This window comes from Corapipo altera, unplaced genomic scaffold (genome assembly GCF_003945725.1).
Source record: "Corapipo altera isolate COAL_440 unplaced genomic scaffold, ASM394572v1 94, whole genome shotgun sequence".
Lineage (NCBI taxonomy): Eukaryota > Metazoa > Chordata > Aves > Passeriformes > Pipridae > Corapipo > Corapipo altera.
The window spans coordinates 67,759-93,141 of NW_020884950.1; the positions used below are offsets into that span (position 1 = coordinate 67,759).

Genomic DNA, 25,383 nt, shown 5'->3' on the forward strand with positions numbered 1-25,383 from the left:
TATCAATCAACAGCTTTCAGTGCAAGGAGTTTGCTGGCAGCAACTTTTGGACTGTGGAAATCCATGCTTTGCTCACTTCTTGGCACAATGCAGCTGCCTATGCAGCTTTTGGAGCAGACATCACTGCCAGTCAGCAGGAGCAGGTTGCCGTGTTTTGGCCCTGTCTGTGCTGTTTCATCCCTGGCCATTTTAGGGCAGAAGGGGCAGATTTGGCTGTGCTCTGTTCGCAGCCCTACCTGTGAAAGTTCAGTTTTGGATGTCAGATCTAGTCTGCTGTTTTTAGCTGCGTCTCATAGACTCTCTCTACTCAGGACAGGATTTCTAAAGGGAACATTTTTCCCACCATCTCTCAGGGAGTTCCCAGCAGGGATATTGCAAGGATATTTTGTATTTTTGTGCTATTTCATGTCTGGTTTAGTTGCCTTTCAGTCCTCAGTAGTTCCTTGGGTTTGTGGTTACAGTCTCATTTAACATCCTTTGCTATGGAAAGTTGTAGTAGTGCCAGGGAACTGCTAAGCAAATGCCAATGCATATTTAAGAGTGGGAGGGAAGCATCATGAGACACGATGTTTATGAGGGAAGTAAACCCAAAGGAGGAGGAAATGGAGGAAGGGAGAATCTACTGCCAAGGGAAGATCTATTGCCAGAACATCTATAACATCTATTGCCAGAACAATGATCTTGCAAGAATCATGTAGCTCTTTTAATTTCTGCAACATGCTGTGCTCTAAAATGACAAGATTTCTTTCCAATCTGTGGGAAGTTGCTGTTATTTAGTAACTCCAGGTTCCCCTGATGGTGAGAGAGCAGCTGTTCCTTAGATTCAGTGACACATCCCACTAAAATGTTAAATATACCATTGTTCTAATTGCTGATTTAAAAGGTCAAATAGAGGTAAAATTATCTCCTTGGCACTTCTAAGTTGCAGACATGCACGGCTTGACTGTGACAGTTTTGCCATAGTAGGCACAACCACTTAATGTAGTAGGGTTAGAGGCTGACTTGCTTTCTAAACAACATTGTGACACTGGAAAGAAAGTCACAGACTTCCATGTGGCCAAAGCAGGAACTGGTCAACCTCTCCCAACTTGAGCTACTGTCCGTGTATTAAAATTCCAGCTGGAGAAGCAAACAAGTACATGCCACTGTATGATAAAGAAAGAAAGAAATGTACAGGAGCTCTAGTAAGAAGAAACTAAGTACAAAAGTAAAAATGGATACCGTATAGAAACCATTCTGGCCCTTGCTTTTTAACATTAAAAATATGAAACCCCTATGCTGTTTACATACAAGCTTCAGCAATGATTTGGAGGACTAAGTGCAGTTACTGGTTAGTTCCTCGCTGGTCTTCAAAAGTACATTACAAATCTCTTGGCTTGCTTGTCTGTACTGATGCTGCTATTTGGAATGTACTCTTGGCTTGAATCCTTTAGAGTTGTAGTAAAAATTGCTATGGGCAGCATCTGCCCTGTGATGCTGGACACTGAGTAACCTGGGTCAGAACAGGACCAGCTGGAGCTTCTGAGGTATAATCAAGACTTTTTAGTTTTCTCTTTGGTGTAGTTGGGGAATATTTTTTCTTTTACAGAGACTCATTATTGATGCTGTGATCATGCATCAGAAGACTTATGTACTCTTTCTTCCTAGAGATGATCAGCAAAAAGCTGCTAAACTTACCTTTGTCAGGTTGAATACATATATATACATAAAATATAGAAAAGTTCATCTACTCTAACATTTAACTTTTATCTATGGGGTCTGGGTGTGAAAGCCTTGCAGAGAAAAGCTGCAGTGACTGGCAGTGTGGTTTGGTCTCTGTGTAACTTCCAGACACAACTGTGGTGCAGAATAGGCAGAAGGCTGCTGTCTTCTCCATCCAGAAAGAAGATTTGGGTGAAACTGTGCACTTAGGATCCAGCACAGTTCACAGAATCACAGAATATTCTGAGTTGGAAGGGACATGCAAGTATCATCGAGTCCAACTCTTAAGTGAATGGCCCATAGGGAGGAACGAACCCACAACCTTGGTGTCATTAGCACCATGGCTCTAAGTAACTGAGCTAATCTCAGGATTGTCTCCATTAGGAGGAAAAATTGGTAGTAACAGCCTGGCAGGGTTTTGTGGGCTTGTAACAAGCCAAGAGAGTACAACATGAACACACAGCAGACAGACATATCTTATTTCCCAGCTTTTTCTGATGCTTCTAAACACAAGCACCCCCAACCCTCTGTTTATTGTTGGAGAGGAGCTGTGGCTTGGCAGGTCCTGGACCTGCCATTCCTTGGTTTTAAGGACCTGATCAAAGCAGAGACACACAGCCAGCTCAGGCTTCTCAGGTTTCAGGCTGTGCTCCTGGCTCTGGTATTTTTTCTCCCAAGATTGTGTTAGAAAAAAGAAAAAGTCGTAACAGGTTACCAAACAGTCAGCCTGTTGCCATCTTGGGATCAGGGACTTGGTGACAGCTGATAGAAACCTTCAGCAAAACACAAGCCTGTGTTACAGAGCACTTGAGATGCCCTCCCAAGCAAAGAGAGGGTGACAAACTTCATCATTCCCAGTCAGGTGATCCCTAACTAAAACCACAGTGGTATCCATGTCTAGGCACACTTGTCTTTCCTCTTCTGTATGTCCATCAGCAAACTCAGATTTTTACTAAGGGAATATAGGGTTCTCCCTGATCCCCCCTTCCCTTGCTTTTTAGGGGAAAAGTTGAAAGTTTGAAGTTACAATTGAAAATACAAGAGAAATACCTGTCAACGTAACATAGCCCTGAAATACATTGCCAAATTCTATCTATTGCACCCTGGTTTTAAAAATGCTGAGAGGCCAAAACTTGCAGATTGCATCACCCTTGGAAAAGAAATCTCCTCCCCAGGAATCTGCTCTATTTTCAGAGTAATGTGAACCAGTGACTGAGTCACTGCAGCTTTGAATTCTCTTTTTTCTTTTTTTTTCACTAACTTGGGTTTTTTAATTAGAGGTCTCTGTTCCCACGCCTGCCAAGGTCATATTCTGTGATCCAGTCAGTAGATAGATAACTGGTGCAATGTAACTGCAAAAAAACCAATGTTCTCAGTACTAAGAAATGTGAGCATCAAAAACCTCTTAGTAAGTAGGCTGCAAACAATCTCTTAAAAATAGCTAATCTAAAAATAAAAGTGGTTAAGGAGCTTACATCTGGAGACTAAGAACAGCAGCACTGTCTGCAAAGTATCTTTGCCTTCAGACAATAAATGAGCCTTAGACCAGAGTGCAGGGTCTCTTCTGTATCTGCTCACATGCAGAGCCCAAGGCAGTCTCAGTGTGATGCTTTTATCCAAGGAATTCAAGGTCGACTTCAGCTGATTCAGGAACACAGTGTATGAAATCTTGTGGGGTTCTCCTGCCTCAGCCCAAGTCCAAGGCTTTCGTATTCCTTCTCCCAAGCTGTGTGAGCACTGGGAATGGAAAACCAGGCTGAGCAGCAGTGGGTATGTGCCAGCCCTGGAAGCTGCAAGGCTTTCCTACTCATAAAGGTATTACAGGATGGACTCTATACTAGTGGGAGGTCATGGATAAACACAACCAGAAGGACAGCAGAAACATTAGCCTAAAGCCAGCAACAAGGCTCCAATCTATTTAAATAAAACATATTGTTGTCTTTAAGTCTTTCAGTAGTAGTGGGGGCTTTTGGAGCTGTGAGGATTTAAGTGGGAGGCAGGGATGATAGTTTGGTGCTCCTTGGAGATTTATGGCACAATAGTATGTTCTCAGTGTTGGTGATACTGGATCAGGGAAGCTCACGTGAACACCTGCAAGCAGTCTGAAGGCTGACACAGACTGAGGGAAAGATCAGTAAATGCATTAATATATCACTCTGCCAGGTTTACCTTTGCTTCCCTCTTGATCTCCAGGCTGGGGGACAATTCCCATCGCACTTCTACTCTGCTGACAACTCAGAAAAGGAAGGCCCAAACCCTCTCTCTCACGCTGAATAGCCCAAAGCAAAAAGGTAGCAGTGAAAACTTTCTTTTTGTTCTAATATAACTGCTGGCATAACCAGCAGTACTTTGTGAGCATTTCACAGGTCAGGAAAAAGCCCTGCCCTGCCCTGCCCTGCTGAGGTGGAGTACTGGAGAACAGCTGGAAGCCAACATCTCTCTGAGCATTTTCTTGCCACTTTTCATCAGCAGCATGTCTGCAGAGAGTTAGAGCTCAACTGTGTCCCTCTGATGGAGGAGCACTGATACATGCCTGGATTTTGGTGCACTTTAGTCCTTTGGCTGTGACTTCAAAAGAATGCAAGAATTAGAAATAGACATTTCTTGAATGAACCTTACAGAGGACCAGACTTTATCCAGAAATTATGGGAAAATGTGTAACTACTCCCAAAAAAACCCAAAAGCCCCAATGTACCCCACCATAATGTATGGAGCAGTAATAAGACTGTCATCTCAAATAGAGAAACACTGAACAGGATAAGAATGGAGCCTCCATTTTAAGTTATAAAGATGCTCTCCTAGAACTGATGTGTGAAATTAATACCAAAGCCATTGTCAAGTCTATGCCTTATGAGTGGGAACTAATTAATGTAAAATTATATGCTCACAGCTGCAAAAAGTAGTTAGAGGCTCCCTGAGGTAATACAGTGGAGAGAATATCTCTGCTCTTAAGCACTGGAGGTCTTCTAATGGAGAAAAGTGCATAATTACTGCAATTAACACTTCTTGTTGGACCTCTGTACTACATCAGGCACTGGAATACTGAGGTGAGAAACCAGACTATTTCCTGTTCTCCTGTGACTATTTACTTCAAGCATCTTTTGGAAATTCCCTAAAGGCCCAAAAGCATGAGAACATGACATATTCTTGGTGGATATTTATGTGTGCATAGATGTATGTAGGTCCAGCTGAAACAATTTCCATCCAGATCCCGAGGGTACAAGAACTGGAAACTGAGACAAATCCCTGCCAGAATAAAAGGAGTCCAGTTGCTGGCTGGTGTGTTAAACAGGGGATAAACAGCAGAGGATAAGCCAATGGTTAAAGGGTTATTTTGCCCCAAACAGAGACTGAGACATGAGCTGACATAAGACCTGTCCTTTTACTCCAAATGTCCCTGCTCTCTGTGCTTCCTTCCTCACGACTGCGTGGTGCAGGGTTGCTGTGGGGCAGCAGCTGTGTCTCAGCACAGGCAGAGCCATTAGGATGGACGAAATCACTGGGCAGCAGGAATGCAAGGGTGTGGTTGTGAAGACTTAAACAGAAATGCAGTGCAAGAGGCAAAGTCTGGAAGCAGGAAATACAGTGCAAGTTAAGACAGACCCCAGTTGTGCTTAGGTGCATGATAAGAGCTAAGTTACAGTGTGCTTCATGTCTATCCTTGAGTCCCATAATGCTTGTTTTATTTTCAGTGAATTGTGATGCAGAAAGGCTCTCTGTAGGGAGGAAATGAGGCCTCACAGAGCCCTAAGTCTGCATCCACTGTGCTAAAAAAGCTTAGGCAGAACAAGAATAATAGTGTTAGCATCCTAAGAAGCTTTCATTCAAGCAGCAGCAGATGCAAAGGAGGCAGCCCAAAAAGGAGGGAGGTAACATCAATCAGAGCACTAGAAGGCATGCTTCTGCACACATTCCAGCAGAGGCTCTCAAAGGAAAGAGAGCAGATTTGGTACAGGATTGTAAGAAAAAAATTGGCTCCTGCTTGTACTGGAATATCCCCAACCTTCACATGGTCAAGCCTCTGCCACAGAAGCCTACTTCTTAAAGAGAGAGTAATTTTCTCCTGAAATTACAAAATTCCAAGACAATGTATTAATACATGAGTTGGTTACCATGACTTAATATTTAGTTTAGAAGTGACACCTTAAAAAGTCAGCTAGTGCTGGCAGGCCACGGCAAGAGATCAATTACAAAAAAAAGTCAATTTACTGGCATGTGGTACAGCAGAAAATAATATTTAGTCTTTGAAATTTCCCATACCTCAGGGTGTTGACTGCAGCATGCAAAAGGCTTAAACTCCTAGTTACTGAAGGAGGAAACAAAAAGCATAACTTGTCTTATAGCCAGGGAAGAGAAGACCAAGAATGTTTTTGGGTGCCTGGCTGACCCACTTTTTTTAATGCAGATGACTGTTTGCTGCTCATAAACTTCACCTGTCTTGAAGAGAAGTGCAGTGATCAGAATGCAGTTTATGGGGTTGGAACAACTTGGTAGGTGTCTATTTGACTGTGCATGAGAAAGACAAGTAGCTTATATGTTCACCTTAGTGTTAACCAGGAACCTGAATCAGCAGTAAATTCTCTGTGATAGCTCAGTCCAAACTCTATAAGGCATTAGCCCTGCAGTTATTGCTGTTTGGAGATAGTAATGATGAGGAGGGGTATTTTAGTTTAAGGGGAACTGACCCTTTAGAGGGAGGTTTGCTGGTTTGAATGTGATTGCCTTTGATGTGACAGAACATGAAACACACAATGTCTTCTTACGTGGTTCTGAAAACTTAACTTTGGCACATTTGGAGAGACTATAATACTCTTCATCTGATCAGCTAACACGGCTGGATAAATCAATGAGGTTTTGGGTAACCAACCCCCCTTTTCTTTAAATACAGCTTTTATGTCTTTTGCCTCTGCAGCTGAGATGCACTTTCCATCCTGTTACTATGGTGTGCACACAAAGGACACAACTATAGGTGATCATGCAAAAAGTCACTTGAGAATGTCAGGGGCCCTGCCTTTTATGGCATAGTGGGGTCGTGAAAAAGAGCTTTTCTTCCAGTCTTTCTCTGCATTTTGCTATTTGCAGTGTCGCCAGCAAACCTCACTCATCTGGAAGGAGTGGAGATGAGTTGCTGTTTCTCATCTCAAGGGTTTGAAGAGCTGTTTCTCACACTGGCTTGCCTGAAGTCTATAAACACTCATTGCTGGGGTAACCGCAAGAGTCTTTTCCAGAGCAAAGGCCACTAAAGCACTGTCTGCAATGTTTTGGGAGAACTTCAGAATGGGAATTCAGTACAGCCTAATCCTCCATCTGTTTTAGTAACAGTGTCTAGAGTTGAGAAGTAAAACACATTCAAATAATAGATTTAAATATACTGATATTCTTTTGGTTTTCAGAACAAAGGACTAGTTCACTGTGAGGAGTGAACTCAAAACACTGAAGTATACAGACTACAAACTTTGGTTTAATCATCTCCGTTAATCAACGATCTTTGTAAATTCAACAGTGAGAAAATCAACCTTGTTCATGTCTCCTTCAGCCCACTTCGTGGATTAGCTTCTATTCAGCTGTTACTCTGTTTCCATGTATTAAATTAACTTCTAGCTATTGTGAATGAAAGAAATAAGTAAGACTTAAACCCTGTGGAGTGACAGTGGGAAAGGCCTGAAAAGACATGAACTTGCAAGTTCTGCTGTTTGTGAAGACAGGTTTTTTTTCTTCATATTATGTATTAAGTATTTAAGATGGTAAGTTGGCAGGCACACATTAGCTTCAATGACATGAAATTGTACAGCTTAAGACTCTGTCCCTGAGGCTGTCAACGCTCTGAAAGCTGCCAATGCAAGAGAGCTTCAACAGTCAGAAGACGTATTTCCTTTTCCCCACGTGTGACTCTCGGTATTTTGATCTTTGGTAAATGTCAGGTGTGGGGTTTAATTCTGCGTTTCCTGGTTCTCACATACCTTCTGTTTAACGAAATTCACACATGACTCCTGCTGTAGTTTTAATGTGTCCTAACAATAACACACTGATAAAAAAAGACCATAGTACACACATAGATACTTGACCTAAATACTGTAGGCAAACAATCTTTTTGCTGATAATGCAGTTCATAAGGAATAAAGGTAAAGAGTGTAGATTACAATGAGGGGGGGGGGGGGTCAGGGAAGTGCACTGCTCTGTCAGGAGGGTGCAGGACCTCTTCATTCTGGTGAGGGAGGGAAATGAAGTAAGTTCAAAGATTTGGTTGTCCACCTAATATGACAAATAGAAACTGGTAAGCTGTATGTGTTTGTTAACAAGCACTATGGCTTCCGTGTCAGTTCTGCTTGCTGGAGCTCCTTGCTTTTTCAGGACCTTGCTTTTTCTGGTGTTCCCCAGACAGAGCTTTTCTAATGACAGAGACTTGGCATGATCCAGTGGGGTGAAGTCACAGAGATGGCTTGTTTCTGGATGCTGTAATATTGCATGTGCTCCCATAGCTAAATAAAGCAGATGTGCTGATGTTTTGCATTCCACAGCTCAGCTCCAGCTCTACTCCCTGCACGGAAACGAAATGCTAGGGTACTACCTTCCAGGTCACAGAACTCCCCCAGAGGGATGGGTAGTTCTTGGGGACAAACACAAATGGCAAGAGGTAGCCTAGCAGTAGAGCAATGTCTGGGTTACAGCTCAGGATGTAGCTAGGTTTGCATCTCTACTTGTGCAGTGAGCCCAAATGCCCAGGTCTGACTCGACAGAGGTCATAAGGGCAAAGCAGAGTCACAGCTGCTGTGCCTGAAGCACAGATTCAGAGGTTCTCCCTGTGTGAACCTCTCCCGGCTTAAGCCAGCTCACCTGGAAGAAAAAAGAAGCCCTCTTGGGAGCTACAGGACTTCAAGTTTATTTGACTTCCTCCTAAACACATCAGTTTGCCATCAGTAACTCTGCAGTCCAAAGGCTCTTGGAAAAAACTCCCAGCTCACTCCCAGTCTCACTGTCGGCACGCAAGCCAAAGAGCTGAGACAGCTCCCCCCTGGCAGCACTTCTTTCAGGCAGGTCGGCCAGCAGCTTTCCTCCCGGCTGCCTGCCCAGACCATAGAAGGGCTGATCCTTGACCTCTGCCGGCGTTGGTGTCCTGGGATGTCTGGCTGTGCCATGCACACTCTGTCAGGCGGCACAGCAACATATTCTCTTTGCTGGAAAAGTATCCAGCGTGTGTCCCCAAGCACTCACTGCACCCCTGTAAGAGTGTCAGGATGTCTGTGTCACTCCCCCACGACTGCCACTGGGCTCCTCCTCACCACGCCTGTCCTGTCGTGCCTGTGGCAGCACACACAGATAGTGCCAGGTGCCAAAGTGATGTGATGCCCCAAACTCAGTGTGGTTTGTGTCCCGCTTCTCAGTAGGGCTTGCGAAGCTTCCAATCTGCTGCCTGTTAAACTCCTCAGCGCCACGTGGGAGAACTTGTGGGAGAACATCCTTGGTGTGCAACAGCCGTACACAGGCCTCACATTTCCTTCGTGAGCTCCGTAAGCCCTCGGAGGAAGGCTCACAGCCCACCCAACTGCTTGTGCCCCGAGTGAGGATTGCACTGTTTTTTTCCTACGATGTTTCCACCCCGCAGCACCAGCACAGCCCCACGTCCAGCCCTGCTCAGGGCTTTCCCAGGCCGCGCCTTGGTGCGGCCGCGGTGTTAAAACGACCAAGCGCCGAGCAGCCCGAGAGGAAACCCCACGTGCCCGGCATGCTAGCGCTGCCGCCTCACAAAGCCCCTCCCCTTTGAATGCAGCGTAACAAATCCCAGTTAACCGCGGTTTGAGGAAAACCTGACTGCAAACACCTCGGCACCCAGCCGCCCCCCTTCCCACACCGCAGCGCCGGGGGGGCGGACCCGCCGCCTGCGCAGCCGCTCCCGCCGCTCCGGGAGGTGCCGCGTCTGCCGCCGCCGCCCGGGGCCGTGTCCGCGCCCGGGTTCGTGTCCCCCTGGGCTCCGCCGGCCCCGCAGTGCCCTGCCCGGGCCGTCCGGGCGCGCCTGCCCGCGGCCAAGAGCCTCCTGCCCGCTTCACTTCGGGCTCGGAGCGGGAGGGCCCTCGCTGGGCCCCGCCGCGGAGTGGAGGGCCTAAGGCGGGCTGTGGAAGCACGGCCCTGCCCGGGACAGCCCTGCCGTGCTTTTGGCTTTCCCCTTATCGCCCTCGGAGACGTGTGGCTGCCCTTGGGGCGCTGCAGCTGCGTTTCTCCTCGGGGACTGGTGAGGGGGTGGGCACAGCGGCGGTGGCGAGGCCGCGGGGTGCTCCGGCGCTGGGGGGGGGGGGGGCCTGGCTCGCCCTGTGTTGCTCTTGTTGTCCTCCACTGCCAAGGGAGCGGTTGTTGAAATAATTCCGTGTCTGCCTGCAGGAAAAGGGGAGAGAAAGGACACCGGGAGGAAGAGAACCCCCTCACCTGCATCCGCCCAAAACAGCTGAGCGGGGCAGTGGGTAAGGCCAGCGCCTCGCACCCCGCCTGTAATCCACTGCACTTTCCGGGCGTGCTGCCAGCCGGGAAGGCTTGTGCAGGACTGGTGGCATGCCTTTGGGGAATGCCTGGTAGCATTTCCACCGTTTGAGGGTGGCCCAGAGGAAAATCCGGTTTCTTCCTGAAACTGCTCCTCGTTGCTCACTGAAAGTAATTGTGGTAATGGCAGAGGGTGGCAAACAGGATTTGGGTTTTGTGAGCCTGTGGTTTACTCTGCAGGGTGGGTTATGTGGCCCTCTTAAAACACGTTTCCTGGTTGAGGTTTGACGCAGCACAGGCTATCTGTTGACATCAGGGTGCTGTGAGATAAACCTGCTGAGGAAATACCGCTCTCCACAAGAGGGAGGGAAGGTTGCCAGCTTTAATTTGCTTCTCTGCCCATCTGGTGGCTCCTTGTAAAGAAATTCTTGACTTTATTTCTAGAATAGACCAACCCTTTTCCAGGAGATCTCCACTGCTGTGAAAAGCATTCCAGGGCCTTACTAGAGTGCTGTTTCTGATTCCTATGAAAACTTTTCTTCTGTACCAGACCCAAGAAACGGGTGTACGTGATGACTGACTGTTGACATCGGCTGGCATATGTACTTTGAAAGGTCACACTGTCCATCAGCCAAATCAGCTGATGTGAAGCATCTGACTGACCTGTTTGTTTCATTCCAGGAAGATGGGATTGACAAACCACGAAGGAATAATGAGGGAATCCTGAAGCAGCAACGGAGTGTTTGCTCCTGGACTCTGCCCAAGGGGACTGTTTGCATATCAATGCTCTTAACCAGGTATGTTAATAGTGCCTTTCTTTCATATGCCTGAAGGCCCAGGGCTGAGCCTATTCTCACAAACAGGTCTCACCATCACTTTTGGGAGTAGGACTGCTGTGTACTTGACCTAGGAGATCTAGAGGGAGCTGATCCACGGGAAAACTTTTTTTTTATACAGCTGATTTGTTTTATATAAACCTGATCAAAACATGGTTGCACATATTGTTAGTCCTGTTGTGGCAAGACAAGGAAGGAGACCAGCACAGCAGCTGACAGAGACAGCCAGGACCACTGCAGTCCCATCAATGGCAGTCTGGTATCACACCAGCAGCTCCTGTTGCTGTAATTTGCTACTTACCCTTGGAGAGAGAGAATTCATTGGGGTTTTGGTGTGGGGTTTTGGGTTTTTTGTTGTTTTTCTTTTTTCCAGACCAGTGACTGAATAGGCAGTTCTCTAAAATATGCTTGTACTTAAAAAGTAGCACACATCATGAACACAATATGTGAGGAAAGTTTCTCCTTCTATATGTTCCTTATGCACAGATTGTTTGTGTTTTGGGACTTGAAGAGCAAGGGAGGAGAAGCTTCCTTCTGCAGTGACTGGTCTGGGGAAGAGGGTTGTGTACTTTGTTTTGTTTTTAAACTTCCACTCCCTTTTCCCTGGAAACTTCCTGTGAATACATGGATCTTGTCCCTCCAAAGCAAGGCAGCTGTTCTTCTCTGGTATTACAGCCAACATTGCCACTCTTCATCAGTGAGTTGGTCAGCATTTTGAAAGGTCAGAGGTGCATCTTAGCTAAAAGTTTACTCAACACAGAAACACCTGAGGAATGGTGGGTTTTTTGTGGTTTTTTTTAAATCTTCTCGTGGGGGTATTGACTTTATTTTTCAGTACTAATCCTTTCGGGGGATTTCTTTGCCCTCTGGGCCTGTAACATTCCTTACTGATAATAACCCTGAGACAAGAATTTGTCTTCTTCTTTTATGGAAGAGAAGATAAATGTGAGCCTGCCGGGTCACAGGCCATTTCCTGACCACTGGATCTGGTTCCTCTGTCCTGTCACTGTTTACTGAAATAGAAGGAGCTCCTGCCCTCCCAAGTTTTTGCATTTCACTTTTCTTCTGCCCCAGACCCTTGTGTGACTGTGCTTGGAGCTGCTGGACTGGAACACTTTAGTTTCATCCTCTCCAGAAGAGTTGCCCATCCGCTGTGGCACTTGATGTGGAGCTGAGTGGTATCAGCCCTGTCCTGCTCTCCACCCAGCTGTGTGTTCTTACCCTCTGTGGTGGTAGATGGGTTGAGGACGCTTGACAGAAGGATGTTGGAGTGTGGGGATGCCTCAACCAAAGCTTTCCGAAGTGTTGTACACAGGGTATACAACATAGCTGCCCGAGTGTCTCCACACCAGGAGGTTTTTGCCATCCCTGTGAGTCTGAGACTACCAAGTTTTAAGATGCTTTTTCTTTCTGCCAGTGAACATGGTCAAGAGGGGTGGGTTTAACTTGAGACTTCTGGAAGCATCAGTAGAAAGGGTCCCTGTAAAGCATATTTCCTTCTGAATTGCCCACGTAGTGTATCCTGGAGGGTATATACTCCATGGCTTCTTAGTTTTGGGGCCTGTGTCTGTACTTCTGGGAAGCCTCTAAGAAAGCCAGGTTTATTGTGGACTCCTGGTTATCCTACTTAGGGCTGAGGGCTGTTGTCTCTGGGATTTGCTGTTTGTCTTTCTTTACATCTTTAAATTTGCACTTCTTTTTTTAAATGAAATATGATTGTGCTAAAACAATTTCTCACAGCTCATAAAGTGGTACAAAAATGCCAAATCATTTGTGTTGACTTCTGCTTAGATTTTCATGCTGTAAAAACCCAGCTCAGTTGCATTTATGTCTGCAGTGGGACCATGGAAGGAACAGAGATGTCACCAAGTGTTAACTCAGAGGAGAGCAGTGTGTTGGACCTTCCATCTGTTTGTGACTTGGCAGAGCTCTTTGTGCCTCCACACAGCGCTGAAAACACCGAGGAACTTTATCGTTCTGTGGATACTTTTCCCTCTCTGCCCACAGGTAACAGCTTCTGTTTCTCCACGTGCTCTTTCTTTAGCCAGTTCAGGCAGTGTGTTGTGTGACTAGGTGACTGCAGTCTGGTACTGGTGCATCTGCCTGTTTTAAAACACAAATTAGCAGAAGTATAGTCTGTTCTAGCTCCCCAGATGCAGTGTGGACTGTGGGCTGATGAGGCACAGGAGAGAAGTTCAGAGGATACTCTTAGCTGCTAATATTTTGACAATGCTCTTTCTTCATGTTTAATGTGTTCTCAGAAGGAGTTACTTGAACTAATCCACAGAGCAGTCGTTCAGACATCAGCAGGAAATAATGTCACATATTACCATAGTCAGTAAGAAGTTTTTAAACTTTTCCTTATCTTCTTCATGTGCTCATCATGTATCTTCCAGTCATGAACTCAGGATGTGGCCTCTGTAGCCCATTACTTTAAAATTATAACTGAATGTTTGCTTATGCTAATGACATGAGTGTGATGAGAACTTCATCGTTTCAACTCCTGGTAGGCAGCAGTCTCCTCACTTGAAAGAGGGCTGATTCCAGCAGAAATATCATTTTAGGTCAGCCACTACTGCCCGTTCTTGGGAGTAGTGGTGTATCTGAGATGATAAGCTGACACGTGCTCAGTCCTACAGCCCTCAGGCCAGTCAGCTTGAATACATGGCAAGAAAGGCAAATCGAAATGCTCTGACCCAGTGACACTTCTTGCCTTTATATTCATGCTGTCTGGGATGAAGGTTGTATATTTAATATATTTAACATATTAAATATATATTAATTATATTTAATATTGGGGAGGGAAATAAATTCTGGTCAGCGGACAATGTGTGGAGAGGATTTGTCAAGACACCTGAGCAAGTGAAACATCACTGATGACATTTCTGGTTGCTTTAAAGTCTTAAGTAATGTAAAAGTAGAATTTTAATTCCTTCTTACTCTGACACTGGGTGATTTTCTTTGGCCTGCTTCCAAGAAGCTAGCTTGGAATCCGACAGGTGAGTTTTTTCAGTGGGAATTCCACAATTTTTGCATGCTAAACAGGCAAGCAGTGGGATCTACCAACTAATGAGCTCTGTTGATGTTGACTGCTTGGCTGTGCAGTTGTCACCACCAGGTGTGGGACATCCAGAACTGTAATGAAATCTGCAAACAGTAAATACCAAGCCTTGCTTTGGTTTTGCTGTGCAGACCAGGAATTCACACGTCTTATGTTAATAATGATGAAAATCTTCTGCTCTCAACCTCTACTTTAAACCATGATACCTGTCACATTCCATGATCCACGTTGCATTAGAGCAATAGGGCCTCTGGTTTGAGGTTTTGCTTTATTTTTTGTGTATGAGTGCAATGACCACCACTATGAGGAATGCCCTGAGCAAGCCTTTACCTCTGTTGTGGGAGAGGAGGATGGAGAAGTTCCTCTGATAGTGAGACAGGCTGGAAGGCATTTGTTTACTCACATTTCACAAAGCGGGTATGAAGAAATTCTGGGAGCTGTGAGGCAGTTCCTGCAGTGTGTTGCACAGGCACCATTTAGTGTGGCTCAGGGCAAGTGGACCTGATTGCTCTGTGGAATGGGGTGCGCAGAAGAACTGCATGACCAGTTAGCAGTCCTAGGAGTGTTCTGAGGCTTAGTGGAAGTGACATATGTGGAAATGACAGCACTGGGCAAATCATTAATGGTGCATGTGTGGAATATGTAGCTGAAGCTCAGTACCAAGGTATGCTGAGGCCACATCCTGCCTCCTTGCTGTCTCCCTGATATTGGTGTGGATTCCAGCTGTGCTGAGGAGGGCAGATTAGGCCCATGAACCCTCTCCTTTTTTGCTTGTTTTAGAGATTGCTCACAACTGAAACCAGTTGGAAATAACTGTGGGATGCATGCTGTACAATGGTTCCTTACTCTGTGCTCCTGGGATCAAAATAACCAAGTATCACAGCATAACCAGTTCATGCTCTGAGCATCTTGGTTCCTGTCTCCTTACAACAGCATCAAACCAATATACATACTCTCTTGAACACTCTCTTTTGATGCAACTTCAGCTTTCTAAGCCACTGAGTTTGGTCAGTGTGTGGCAGAAGAGGCAGGAGGAGGCTTTTGAAATTAATCTGCCTGTGTCAGATGTTCTTGGACAAGCAAGTTCTGTCAAATGTATCTTGGGAAAGGAAGCTCCTTTACTTGTTTGTATTCTCGTGAGACACTGAGAACTTCTGCTGTGACACAATGTGAGGAGAGCAGGAGTGGCTATAGGTTATAGGACCAGAAGATTGCATCTTGGGGCTTGGGCAGGATGGATGGTGAGTCTTCAAACTTGAAAGGTTTCTGTTAGGGATGAGGATCTTCCTTAAAGATTCAAAAACATTTCCTCTGGGAATGTGACAACTTCCTTAGGAAAGGAACAGACTGATGGGACAGGCTGTATTTTCTGACATCTGCCACGTGAACTGGACTGAGACTGACTTAAGATACCCTGCCATCAGTGCCTCAGGAGATGGAAGTGGTTATGGGGTATTCCCAGTGTCTGAGTCACTCATAATAGGTCTTATTACCCTAAAGAGGCTCCATCACTGGTAATAGAAGATAGTACCCATTAGCCATGAAAACAGGGCTTTCTGGCAGCAGGCATCCCTGGGCAAGAAAACAAGTAGTCCTGTAGGAATACTACTAAATCTCTAAGTTCTCTATAAATGAGTGGTTTTATGATTTGTGTGGAAATGAGGGTTCTACTCTCGCAACAAGCGTTCAGACCTTTAGCTTGTTGTCATAGTGAGTTTAAGTGTGTAAGTGGTGATAGACTGAGAAAATTGAATTGGATCAGTGAACCTTTTAGTGTGCTTTATCTTTTTTTACCCCATACTGGAAAATAGTTTTTAAAAATAAATTGTTTATTGTTTTTTTAATCTACATCACTCAGTTGCAGAATTCAGCAGGAACATCTTACTACTTCCTCTGGATTAAGAAAAATTGTCAGCAAAAGTTCTTACTTGGCAGGCAGCACTCAGGTGTGTGTGTGGGAAAGCCTTAAATTATTTGGATTAATATTTCAAAAGAAGCTAATAAAGGTTGTTCCCAAAGAAAATAAATCACTCACAGTGTAACTTTTCATTTAGGGCACTGAACCAGAGAGTACCAGGGACAGTGGAAACATCATAATATTTGCCTGGAAAATTAGCAACCTAAAAAACTGTTAGAGAACAGGTGACAGATGTGCTCTGCAAGTTGATTCAGGCAGGGTTCTGGCCTCCACCCATGCTGTGTGATCAGCCAGAATTGAGTTTGTCAGTGCAGCCCTGGAGTAATTCTGTTAAGTTTGGAGGCAGCATTTGAGAGCTCAGCCATGGAACCACACTTGGGAGGCTCCTGTGTGAAGCATGGGCAAAGCTCAGCCCCATCAGCCTCCATGGCCCTTGCCTAGGGCTGGTGATCTTGGGGAGATGGGTCTCCTTGTTTGCCCTGTAGCTTCTGCCTTAATCGCTTTTTCTTTGTAATGAAAAGTAATTAAAAAGCTGTGTCCTTAGGAAAACGGATGGGTAGACAGGATCAGCCAGTGGAGGAAAATGGGGTGAGTGCCACAAGAACAGAGAAAATAAGAGGGATGACAGTAGGAGAGGAAGGATGATGCTAGAGAGATGGGGTGGTGAAGGAACACAGAATTTACCATGGGCTTGAAGAGACCTGCAATTATCTAAAAGCTGGCTAGCTTTTTTAAAAAAAAGCAAAATGAATTCAAGCCAGTTTGAGAGGACAGAGGTGGTCAACCTTTAGTTGCCTCTCCAAAAGTGCTGCTTCTCTTCCTGTACTTTGCTTCAAGTTTGAGCCCAGGCTTACCTGTAGTTGTTTTCTGTGGACTTCCCTGACCTCTCTAATGCAGTGAGAATCCTAGGCTGCCTCTGACTGTGCTTATTACTCCTGGTCAATCCTTAGTGTTGGTACATAGGTGGCCACATGAGAAGTCAGCTCAGGGAATTGGCCCAGCTTTCTGGGCAGCCACGTGAATATTTGTGTGGCTGAGATGGGGACAGCTCTTCTTTCAGGCAGCAGCACAAGTACAGCCAAGATACAGTGTCTGTAACATGTCCTGCCTTTCACAAGGGGTTACAGTCTTTGCAGGATGGTGGTTTCTGAAAGAAGCAGTGCTAAACAAACGTGGGTAGAGCCCTTCCCAAATCTTCGTTTGCGAAGCCCAGCCAGGAGTGCTAAAGTATTAATCACTTTTACCTTTGTGTAACCAGGCTGTAGGTTCTTTCTGATTATTTGTGGGGGTTTTGTAGGCTTTCTTCAAAAATAGTCCATTTGGAATAAGTTGTGAGAGCTTAGGGAAAATGAAACAGACCATTTCACTGGAGACTCAGTGGCTTCAGGCAAATCAGTGAACCTGGGCCATGGCACTGCTACTGAAATTGCCACTCAAATCAAGAGGACTGAGCACAAGATTATCCCAGTTTAAAAGTAAAAACCATCATGATTTTTGGACTGTTCTGTTTGCTCTCTGGGTTTTCAATCAACCAAGCTTCTATGTAAAAACAAAACAGAGATTATCAACCTGTTGCCACAGCTCTCAGTTCTACAGGCAATTGGGATTCCTCTGAAAGAAGTGCTACACATACCCAGTGAACTTACATGCCTGGTTTTGTGGTGGGTTGGTGTGTCTTTTATTAGGAACTGGGGAGCGGTGCTGTTGTTGGTGCATGTGTTCTGACTTGTCCTTAAATGCTCTCTCCTGTTTGCCACGTCTGCTGGCCTGTCAACAGTTGCTTAATGTGTCCTGCAGAAATGGGTTATGTTTACTTAAGAACTCTGGCGTGGCCCGTGCTTTTTCTGTTGCGGGAGTTCACGAGTCCACAAGTGCTGACGTGAAGGGAGAAAATGAAAGGAGTGGACTCTGGCATGTCAGCAGCAACCTTTCCAAGGCTGACACTTGATGAGTGCTTGGAGGTTCAGTTCAGCCCGGAACTCAAGCGTTCATTACTTGGCATAGAAATTATAGCTTGGCCATCTGAGCTACCAAAAGTTGCAAAATTTCCAAAATGGCTTTTTGTCTGGCCATGCTGAAGACAATCTGAAGGCTAAAGGGCTTTATATACAGTCTCTTCAAGAAGTCTGTGTAACTTTGTAAATCCAAAACGTGCGTGATACTTTATTTTAAATCACTTTCAGAGTGAGGCAAAGCTGAGCTAAAAAGGGCTTGTACTTCCACTCTGGGCTGCCATGTTTAGGTACAGAAACTTCTCATCGTTTCCCTTTACCAGAAAGATATAGATCACACCAAGAATATTTTACTTTTTGGCTCTATTTGAAGTGGAGGGTGCTGTACAAAGGTGCTTTGTGATGTTGTGAGGAGTCTCCTTTGACTGCAGGAAGTTAACATGCTCTCCCACTTGGAAACTCACTTCAGTTTGAACTGTGGTCCCAAACAACATCAGAATTAATTGGTTTTTTTTTAAACCAATCAATTGGTTTGAAATTGGTTAAGCACGGTGCTTAACTGCCTTGGCCTTGATGGAGAACGTGGTCCCTGTTTTCGGAATTAGAGGGGTTTTATTGGTTTTGGTTTGTTTCCTGCTGCCCTCTAGTGCTCAATGTTACCCGTTTCTGATTCCGTGCTTAGAGGGCTGGGGTTTCGTGGCTTTTTCAGCCAGTGCTGGGGATGTCTGTCACTGGACAGAGCTCAGTCCCCTGTCAGTATACTGCTGTTGAGAAATCATGCTAAATGACCCCCAAAGCTGATGTGAGAATAAATCTGAGGAGTGTTGACTGCTCATTGTTTGCTGCATGGATCGTGGCATAAGGTTGCTAACGTTGCCTGGTGGTGAAATATTTGTTTTTACCTGGGAACAACCAGATAATACTTCTGTTTGTCACAGTTACAGCTGTGCTGGGATATAATTTTGCTATGGAAATGAAGAGTCTTTAAATATTGATTACGTTGTGCTTTTTTGGGGCGTGAGTGTAAATTTTTTAGTCTGTCTGAAAGTTCTGCTTTTAGTGGTTTTTATCACTGATACTGGTATAAACATCCAGTTATTTGTCAAAGTGGGTGTTTTGTTTAGCTTATCAAAACCAAAGAAGCACCTATTTTCAAGCGAATGTATTTGTTTTGTTTTTTTAATTGATGATTTTTAGTCAAGTACACGCTCAAATATGAGGGAAAATACTACATTTTTCTTAGTCTCCAGTCTTACCAAGAGGAAAAAGAAAGGTAAAATGTTCCAAATGCTAATAGTTTTGTATAGATGGTGTGATCCAGTGGGGCAGTGGGCTTGAATTTATGCAGCTCCACTGAAGTTATGGGCAAGCTCTTTGGCCAGGTAGCTACATGGCTCTGGTGAGTTTGGCATTGTAAACTCTCCATATCTGTGTGGCTTGGTTGTGTTGAGTATTGAATGAAGCTGCAAGGTGGAATTCATGCTACCTTACATAAAGGAATGCAGGGAAACTGCACAGCACACAAAATAAAGCAGCTGGCACCACTGGGTCACTGAAAGTCTTACATATTTTGTAAAATGTTACATAAAGCAACCAGCCAAAAATAAATCCTAGAAGAAAAACAGGCAGTGCTTTATTCTTCACGGTGTGAGGAAGAAAACTAGCCCTATTTTAGGAGAATTAGAGCACTGTACATACATCAGTAAGGGAAAAAACGAGGCATGACCTTGCCTCTTATGCTTTAATGCTTCAGAGCACCTCTGTGTTCTATGAAAGTGAACAGTCTGTTGCCCAACTCCGTTCCTTATAGCATTATCGTGGCTCTGTGCAAAGGTGCTGAAGTGCCAATAGAAAGGGTATGGGCTGAATGAAAGTGCAGGATTCATCAAAGGAAATTAAACTGTCAGTGAGGTTGAGGGAGAGGCCAGGAATCCTGTGCAAAATGGGTTTTGTTGTTTAATCGTTAGCTAGTAGGTTTGGGTTAGTTTTGTCATTGTTTTGGAGCTGAGAAGCTCTAGGAACAGTCCCTGATATAACTGTGGGGCTGGAAGAGATTGGGAAGATGGATAGCAATGACATCTCCATTGATGTAGAGAATATTTTGTATGTGTGTGGGAGCTGAGCAGCATTCCTTCTTTACCCATCGCTTTGGGTTACCACGTTAACTTCAGTATGTTTCCTCTTTTTCAGACAAGTTACATTTTTACACACTGAATTTCTGAATAGCCTTCTGTAGAGGCTGAGTGACTGCTTAGTGTGATCATGTTGTTTAGATCCAGGTATCCACAAAATTTCACCAAGCAGTGTGCAGAGCGCTGGGAGAATGACCTCTGCTTTCCTGGTGTAGTGGTGATTTTGGGTGCACTTGTGTGCAGTACCAGATGATAGTTGCTGTTTTTTCTGCCAGGCTTCTTTGCAGACTCTGCAGGAGGGCCATTTTGCAGGAAGACAGACTTTCCTTCTCTGCTGTGTTCATTTGCAACTTTGAGAATCTCTCTTCAGGGACTCACGGGAGAGGATTTCATAAAGTGACCCTTTTAAAGCACCAAAACTTTGACAGTATATCACCATGACCTTGAGTAGAAGCTGTGACACCTAAGAGCAGGTCTTGGAGATGAACACATGAACTGGGAGATGCCTCTTTCCCATTCAGCAGGCTGGATGTCTGGTTCCCTTCCTCTCTTCTTTCTGATGTGAAATCCAGCAAGTGCTGGATCCTTTTTGCGGTTCAATATTCCGAGTTCAGTTGGGTTTTTTGTGCTGTTATGTGTCTAAACAAGGATAATATGGACCAGATTTCAGTGTATTTGTGAACAGTTGGTACTTTATGTTTGAAACATTGAGAGGCAAAGAAGGAAGTTCACTTTACTGCTGTGGAGAAAAAGTTTGTTTTCCTTTTTTTAAAGAAAAAAAAAACCAAAGCACAAAACCTTTAGGATGTGTTTTTAGCTTTAAAACCATGCAAGAAGTTTGCGTGAAAAAATTCACAGACATAAGAGTTACACGAGGGACAAAGCCCACAGAGGAGAATGGGAGCACAAAGGGGTTCAGCTACAGCTTCTGCAGACCCTGCTGTTGAGTGTCTGGGTTAGACTTGTCCCATTTTTCATTCTTTTAAGGAAGAAAACATCTGTAGGAAACAATTTCAGCAAAACTCCCAGTTTTCCTTAGCAGCTGGAGAAGAGAAGCTACAAAGCAATCCTGAGACCTGTAAGCCAGAGTAGTCATTTTTATAAAAAGGGCTACAATAATACAGTAATAGCAGTTGTGAAACATGTTGGTGTGTGCATGAATGGTTCCATTTACTTTGGAGTGCAAGAACTGCTGTACAGCTGAAGTGCACCCACAAAATACTTTATTTTTTCTTGAGGAGAAATGAAAAGTACAAGCCATGAATCCTTAAGTAATTGAAATAACTGTGGAAAGCGACATAGGGGTGTGACTGTTCTTTTACCTGGGCAGTTGTTCATGGCTTTTTTTTATCAATGTTAGATTTTGTGTGAGATTCCCAAATGTTGGCTCCTTTCTTGGATAATAAAGTTGCTCTTTGCATTGTGGTCTTGTTGTAGTGCAGATAATGCAAAAATGACCCAAAGATGTCTGTATCTGTGCTGAGCAGCTGTCAAGTGGCAAAAGATGAAATGCCTCTGATGACATCTTACGTAAAAGCATTACCCTTCCCTGCTCTCTGCAGAGTGTGCCTTGGTGTCTCAGCTGCATCATTTGTGTGTGGGTGGTAAAGATCTGTGAAAATGGCTTAAAAATGGCAATTTAAATCATGAAGGATGTCAGGCAAGGGCAGAACAATGAAAAAGGGCAGACTGTCTTGGAAAGCCAAGCTGAGGCCATCCTGTGCCAGCCTGCTAGGATATTTCTTTGGTGTTGTGGTGCTGTGTGGGTCACCGAGGGTAGCATAAGCATTTTGGGAAGAAGGACAGTTGCACTGGCCTGAAATGCAGCTGTACTCAAGGCAGAGAACCCATGTGAACGATGCTACAGAGCTTCCAAAAAACTCTGAGCTTCACACATTTATTCAGATGCTCTGGGCATATCACCTCCAGTCTAGTTCTGAGTGGTGTTTGTAGTTTAGAGGGTGATTTGATGCTCTGGTTATACACACCACACCACATAAATAAGAAATGTCAGTCCTCAAGTCTCTTTAAAACCTCGTGTTTCCATGTTAGTTCTTCTAAATATGCTGATTTGCTGTCAGTGGCTTTCATTTCTGCCTGATTTTTCTCAAGTGTATCCCTCTGGTGAGTGCATGTGTCACCTGTCCTGCACTCAGCATTGCTGGTTGCACTGAGAAGCTTTGCCCTCTGGTGCAGTCCAGGGAAAGACAGTTGTTTGCATCATGCAAACATGTTGGGAGAGTGTTCTTCCCACTCTTAACAGTGCTTTTATATAATTTGTCAATGTTACTACTCAAAACAGCCCCTTAAATAAATAATTAGAAAATGTTCCTTCGTTACCAGTTTACAGGGATATCTTATGGAAGCAACGTGTGCCAGAGCATTGTGTGCTGAAATACTGGTATTGCTTGAGTGCTTTTGAGTGTCACTGAGATAAAGTATATGAGCTTGTATGCAATACCTTCATGACCTAAGCAGTACAGTATTTGTACAGTAGCACAGTAGCAAGATTCAAGATTTTTCCTTTTTTTTTTTTTCCTGGTCTGATTCTTAGAGTAGGGGTTTTATACTTCTGCAGTGATTGCCATGGTCTCATATTGCTTCTGAATTTATTCCCTGACTTTGAAGCTTCTTTAGGTGCTGCTGTGAACTGGCAACAGAAAAACACATTTCGGGGAATTCTCTGTGCCTCTGTGCCTAGTGGCAGGGAGGAGCACAAAGAAGTTATACTGGTGGTGTATTTCTTGCTGTTCTCCCAGGACTCTGCTCAGTGTAGAGGCCAGACTTACTGCTGTGAGAGGATGCAAATTGTTCCTACCCAGTTTTCCATGGCAGATTTGGAGTAAGATAAGCAGGAGGCTGTGGGCAGGGATGCCTTTGTTTCACGTGCCTGAATAGAGCTTAGGGTGGATCCAGCGCCTGGAGGGTTGCAGGAGATGCTCCATGGCTGTGTTGACAACTAGGACGTTGCAGTGCTCCCAGGACAGCCATTACTATCTTCTGACTGGTGGTCTTTTCTCTCTGCAATGATGTGGCCTGGATTAATCCCAGGATTGTGGGGATCATGGTGGAGTGTTTTCCTGGATTTGTGTGTAGTTATTTAGTCCCTGCCTATACACTCACATGCTGCTCTCAGTGTGTCCTTGCTTCTCCTCTGTAACATCTGGCTTATACCACACAACATGGATTAAGTCCACTTGAAATATTCCTAAACCTCACAGCTCAGACTCCTATCACCACTTCCATGTGGGGCATCTGGAATTTAAACTAGTTCTCTGTGTCTTAATTCAAGCCTCTTTTGTTTTTGTCTCTTTCTCACTGAGCTCACTGGTGTGCAACTGATGAGGCTGCAGCATGAAAGCATAGAAAATAGTGACTCATAACCCTTTAGCAGGAGACTGCAAGTATAAAATATAGCACACTCCATCATCCACAGGGTTTTTTTACACAAAACAACACAGGCCAGCCAGTGATTCAGCCTCAGTGTGGGTTATAGCACATGAAGTTTGTCCTGGAGCCCTCTTGCGTCTGATTTCTGCCTTTGTTTCATGAGTTTAACAACCCTCCACCCCACCCTCCTTCCTCCTTTGGGTTGTGTGCTGTGTATTTCATAGTAGCTGAGCCTCTTGGCTGACACATGTGCATGTATATTCCTATAAAATCTCCTGCCCAGACAGATGGAATGCTGTCAGGATGAGCCATGCTTCTGCATTTACAGCGAGCCCCCACGCTCAGGGTATATATGTGAAGGGTGGAAGGCAGCTGGTTATTTATTGCCATAATAAGCACTGGCAAGAAAATGACAGTATTTTGTGCCTTGTGCTGCTTGATGTTCTTTTCAGCCTGTTGAGGCATTTCTAGCTGTATTCTGTTTATGTTCGTTCTGGATAGAGGTGGAAGCAAGTGGCAGCTTGAGTTTTAGAAGCTGACTGTATTTTATGAACATAGCACTGCCTATGTTGTAGACATTATTTTATACCAAAAATTATTTGGTTTTGTCAAGAAAGTAAGCCCTGTGCATTCCTGCCGTCCATGAGTGCCTACAGACTGTTTTTATACATCTCTAAGTAACAATAAGATGATGTTAGTACTAAAGGAGGTCCCAGCTTTGTACAGGCTGCAATGCCTGGCAGGAAATGTTTTAGGGTTTTGGGTTTTTTGTTTCTTTGTTTGGTTTTCCTGTGGGGTTTTTTTTGGTTTTTATTTTGGGGGGGAGGTGTTGTGTGTATATTTTTTAGTGTACTTGTTTGTTTGATTGATTGTTTTTTAATCTGAAAAGATGAGACAAAAAGAACCAGAAAAGACAAGTACACTACAGTGTCTTCTAGATGAATGGAGGCTTTGGTAGTTCCATAGTGGTCTGTTTTATATGTGTACTTCTATCTCAAAGAATTATACAACACTTTATTTTTTTTTTAACTAAATTTAAATCCAGAAAACTCTAATGATCTTGTGTGGAATCTCAGTGTTGGTTCTGTGTGTGTTGGAAGACAAGGAAAAGGAAAGGTAGTAGAATCAAAAGCAAGCACTTTTTACACAGCAGGTAATTAGATTATAAAACTCAGTGCACCAGGAAATCACTGAGACGGAGAGCTCAGCAGGATCAAGGAAGGTGCACTGATTTGGGTAATAAGAGCAAGCTAAGTCAATACTTCTTGCTGATAGAAATATTGCTGAGATATTGAGTACATAAGATGGTGTTTCAAGGCTTGTGCTAATCACTGTCTAATTTCAAGTGTCAGGTCACACCTGTCAGATCCCCGTTACAACAGTGCCACTTAGAACATACTACACATGAAGGGAACATAGTACACTAGATATACTTCTGATCTGATCCTGCCTGGCACCTCCTTCCTTTCCCTTTTAGAGAAGAGTACTCCCATTCTGCAGATGGCAAAGCTGATAGCAATGCTTTAGTACCTACAACTCTTGCCTTGGCTAGTCGGTACCTGTTAAGTACTGTTACTTGAAAAAAAAATCCTTGGATAACATACCCAAAAGCAGAAGCAGAAGGGGATTGTTGGAACAGAGAAGCAGGCAGTGCAGAGTTGGAGGAGGGGACAAACGTTTTTTGAGTCCACAGCTTAGGTTATATTTGTGTATGAGTAAATTTTACAGTGGTATTTTAGTTTGTTACTAAACCCACAGATAGCAAACATCAAAAATATGATAACTTGTACAGACCTAAGGAATACTCATCCTTGATATGCTGACCTGGTGCCCAGCCCAAGTCCTTCTGTACTGTTCATAGTACAAACTTATTTTGAATTCAGTGATTTAGGCAGTTATTGTCTGTAATGATTGCAGAGAAATA

General features: G+C 44.3%; 1 protein-coding gene across 3 annotated transcripts in view; it reads left to right on the plus strand.

Annotated features, from left to right (window-relative positions):
- Positions 1 to 9,457: 9,457 nt before the first annotated feature.
- Positions 9,458 to 25,383, plus strand: part of SHLD1 (shieldin complex subunit 1) — a 50,159-nt gene continuing 34,233 nt past the window's right edge. The window contains exons 1-5 of one of the 3 annotated variants that reach the window (XM_027662991.1): positions 9,458 to 9,651; positions 10,075 to 10,154; positions 10,852 to 10,906; positions 10,939 to 10,967; positions 12,844 to 13,013. In XM_027662991.1, the coding sequence (XP_027518792.1) occupies positions 10,954 to 10,967; positions 12,844 to 13,013 (184 nt within the window). In that variant the 5' untranslated portion in view covers positions 9,458 to 9,651; positions 10,075 to 10,154; positions 10,852 to 10,906; positions 10,939 to 10,953. Of the gene's footprint in view, positions 9,652 to 10,074; positions 10,155 to 10,851; positions 10,968 to 11,127; positions 11,339 to 12,843; positions 13,014 to 25,383 lie in introns of all 3 variants that reach the window. The other 2 variants (XM_027662992.1, XM_027662990.1) reach the window with 2 other exon arrangements.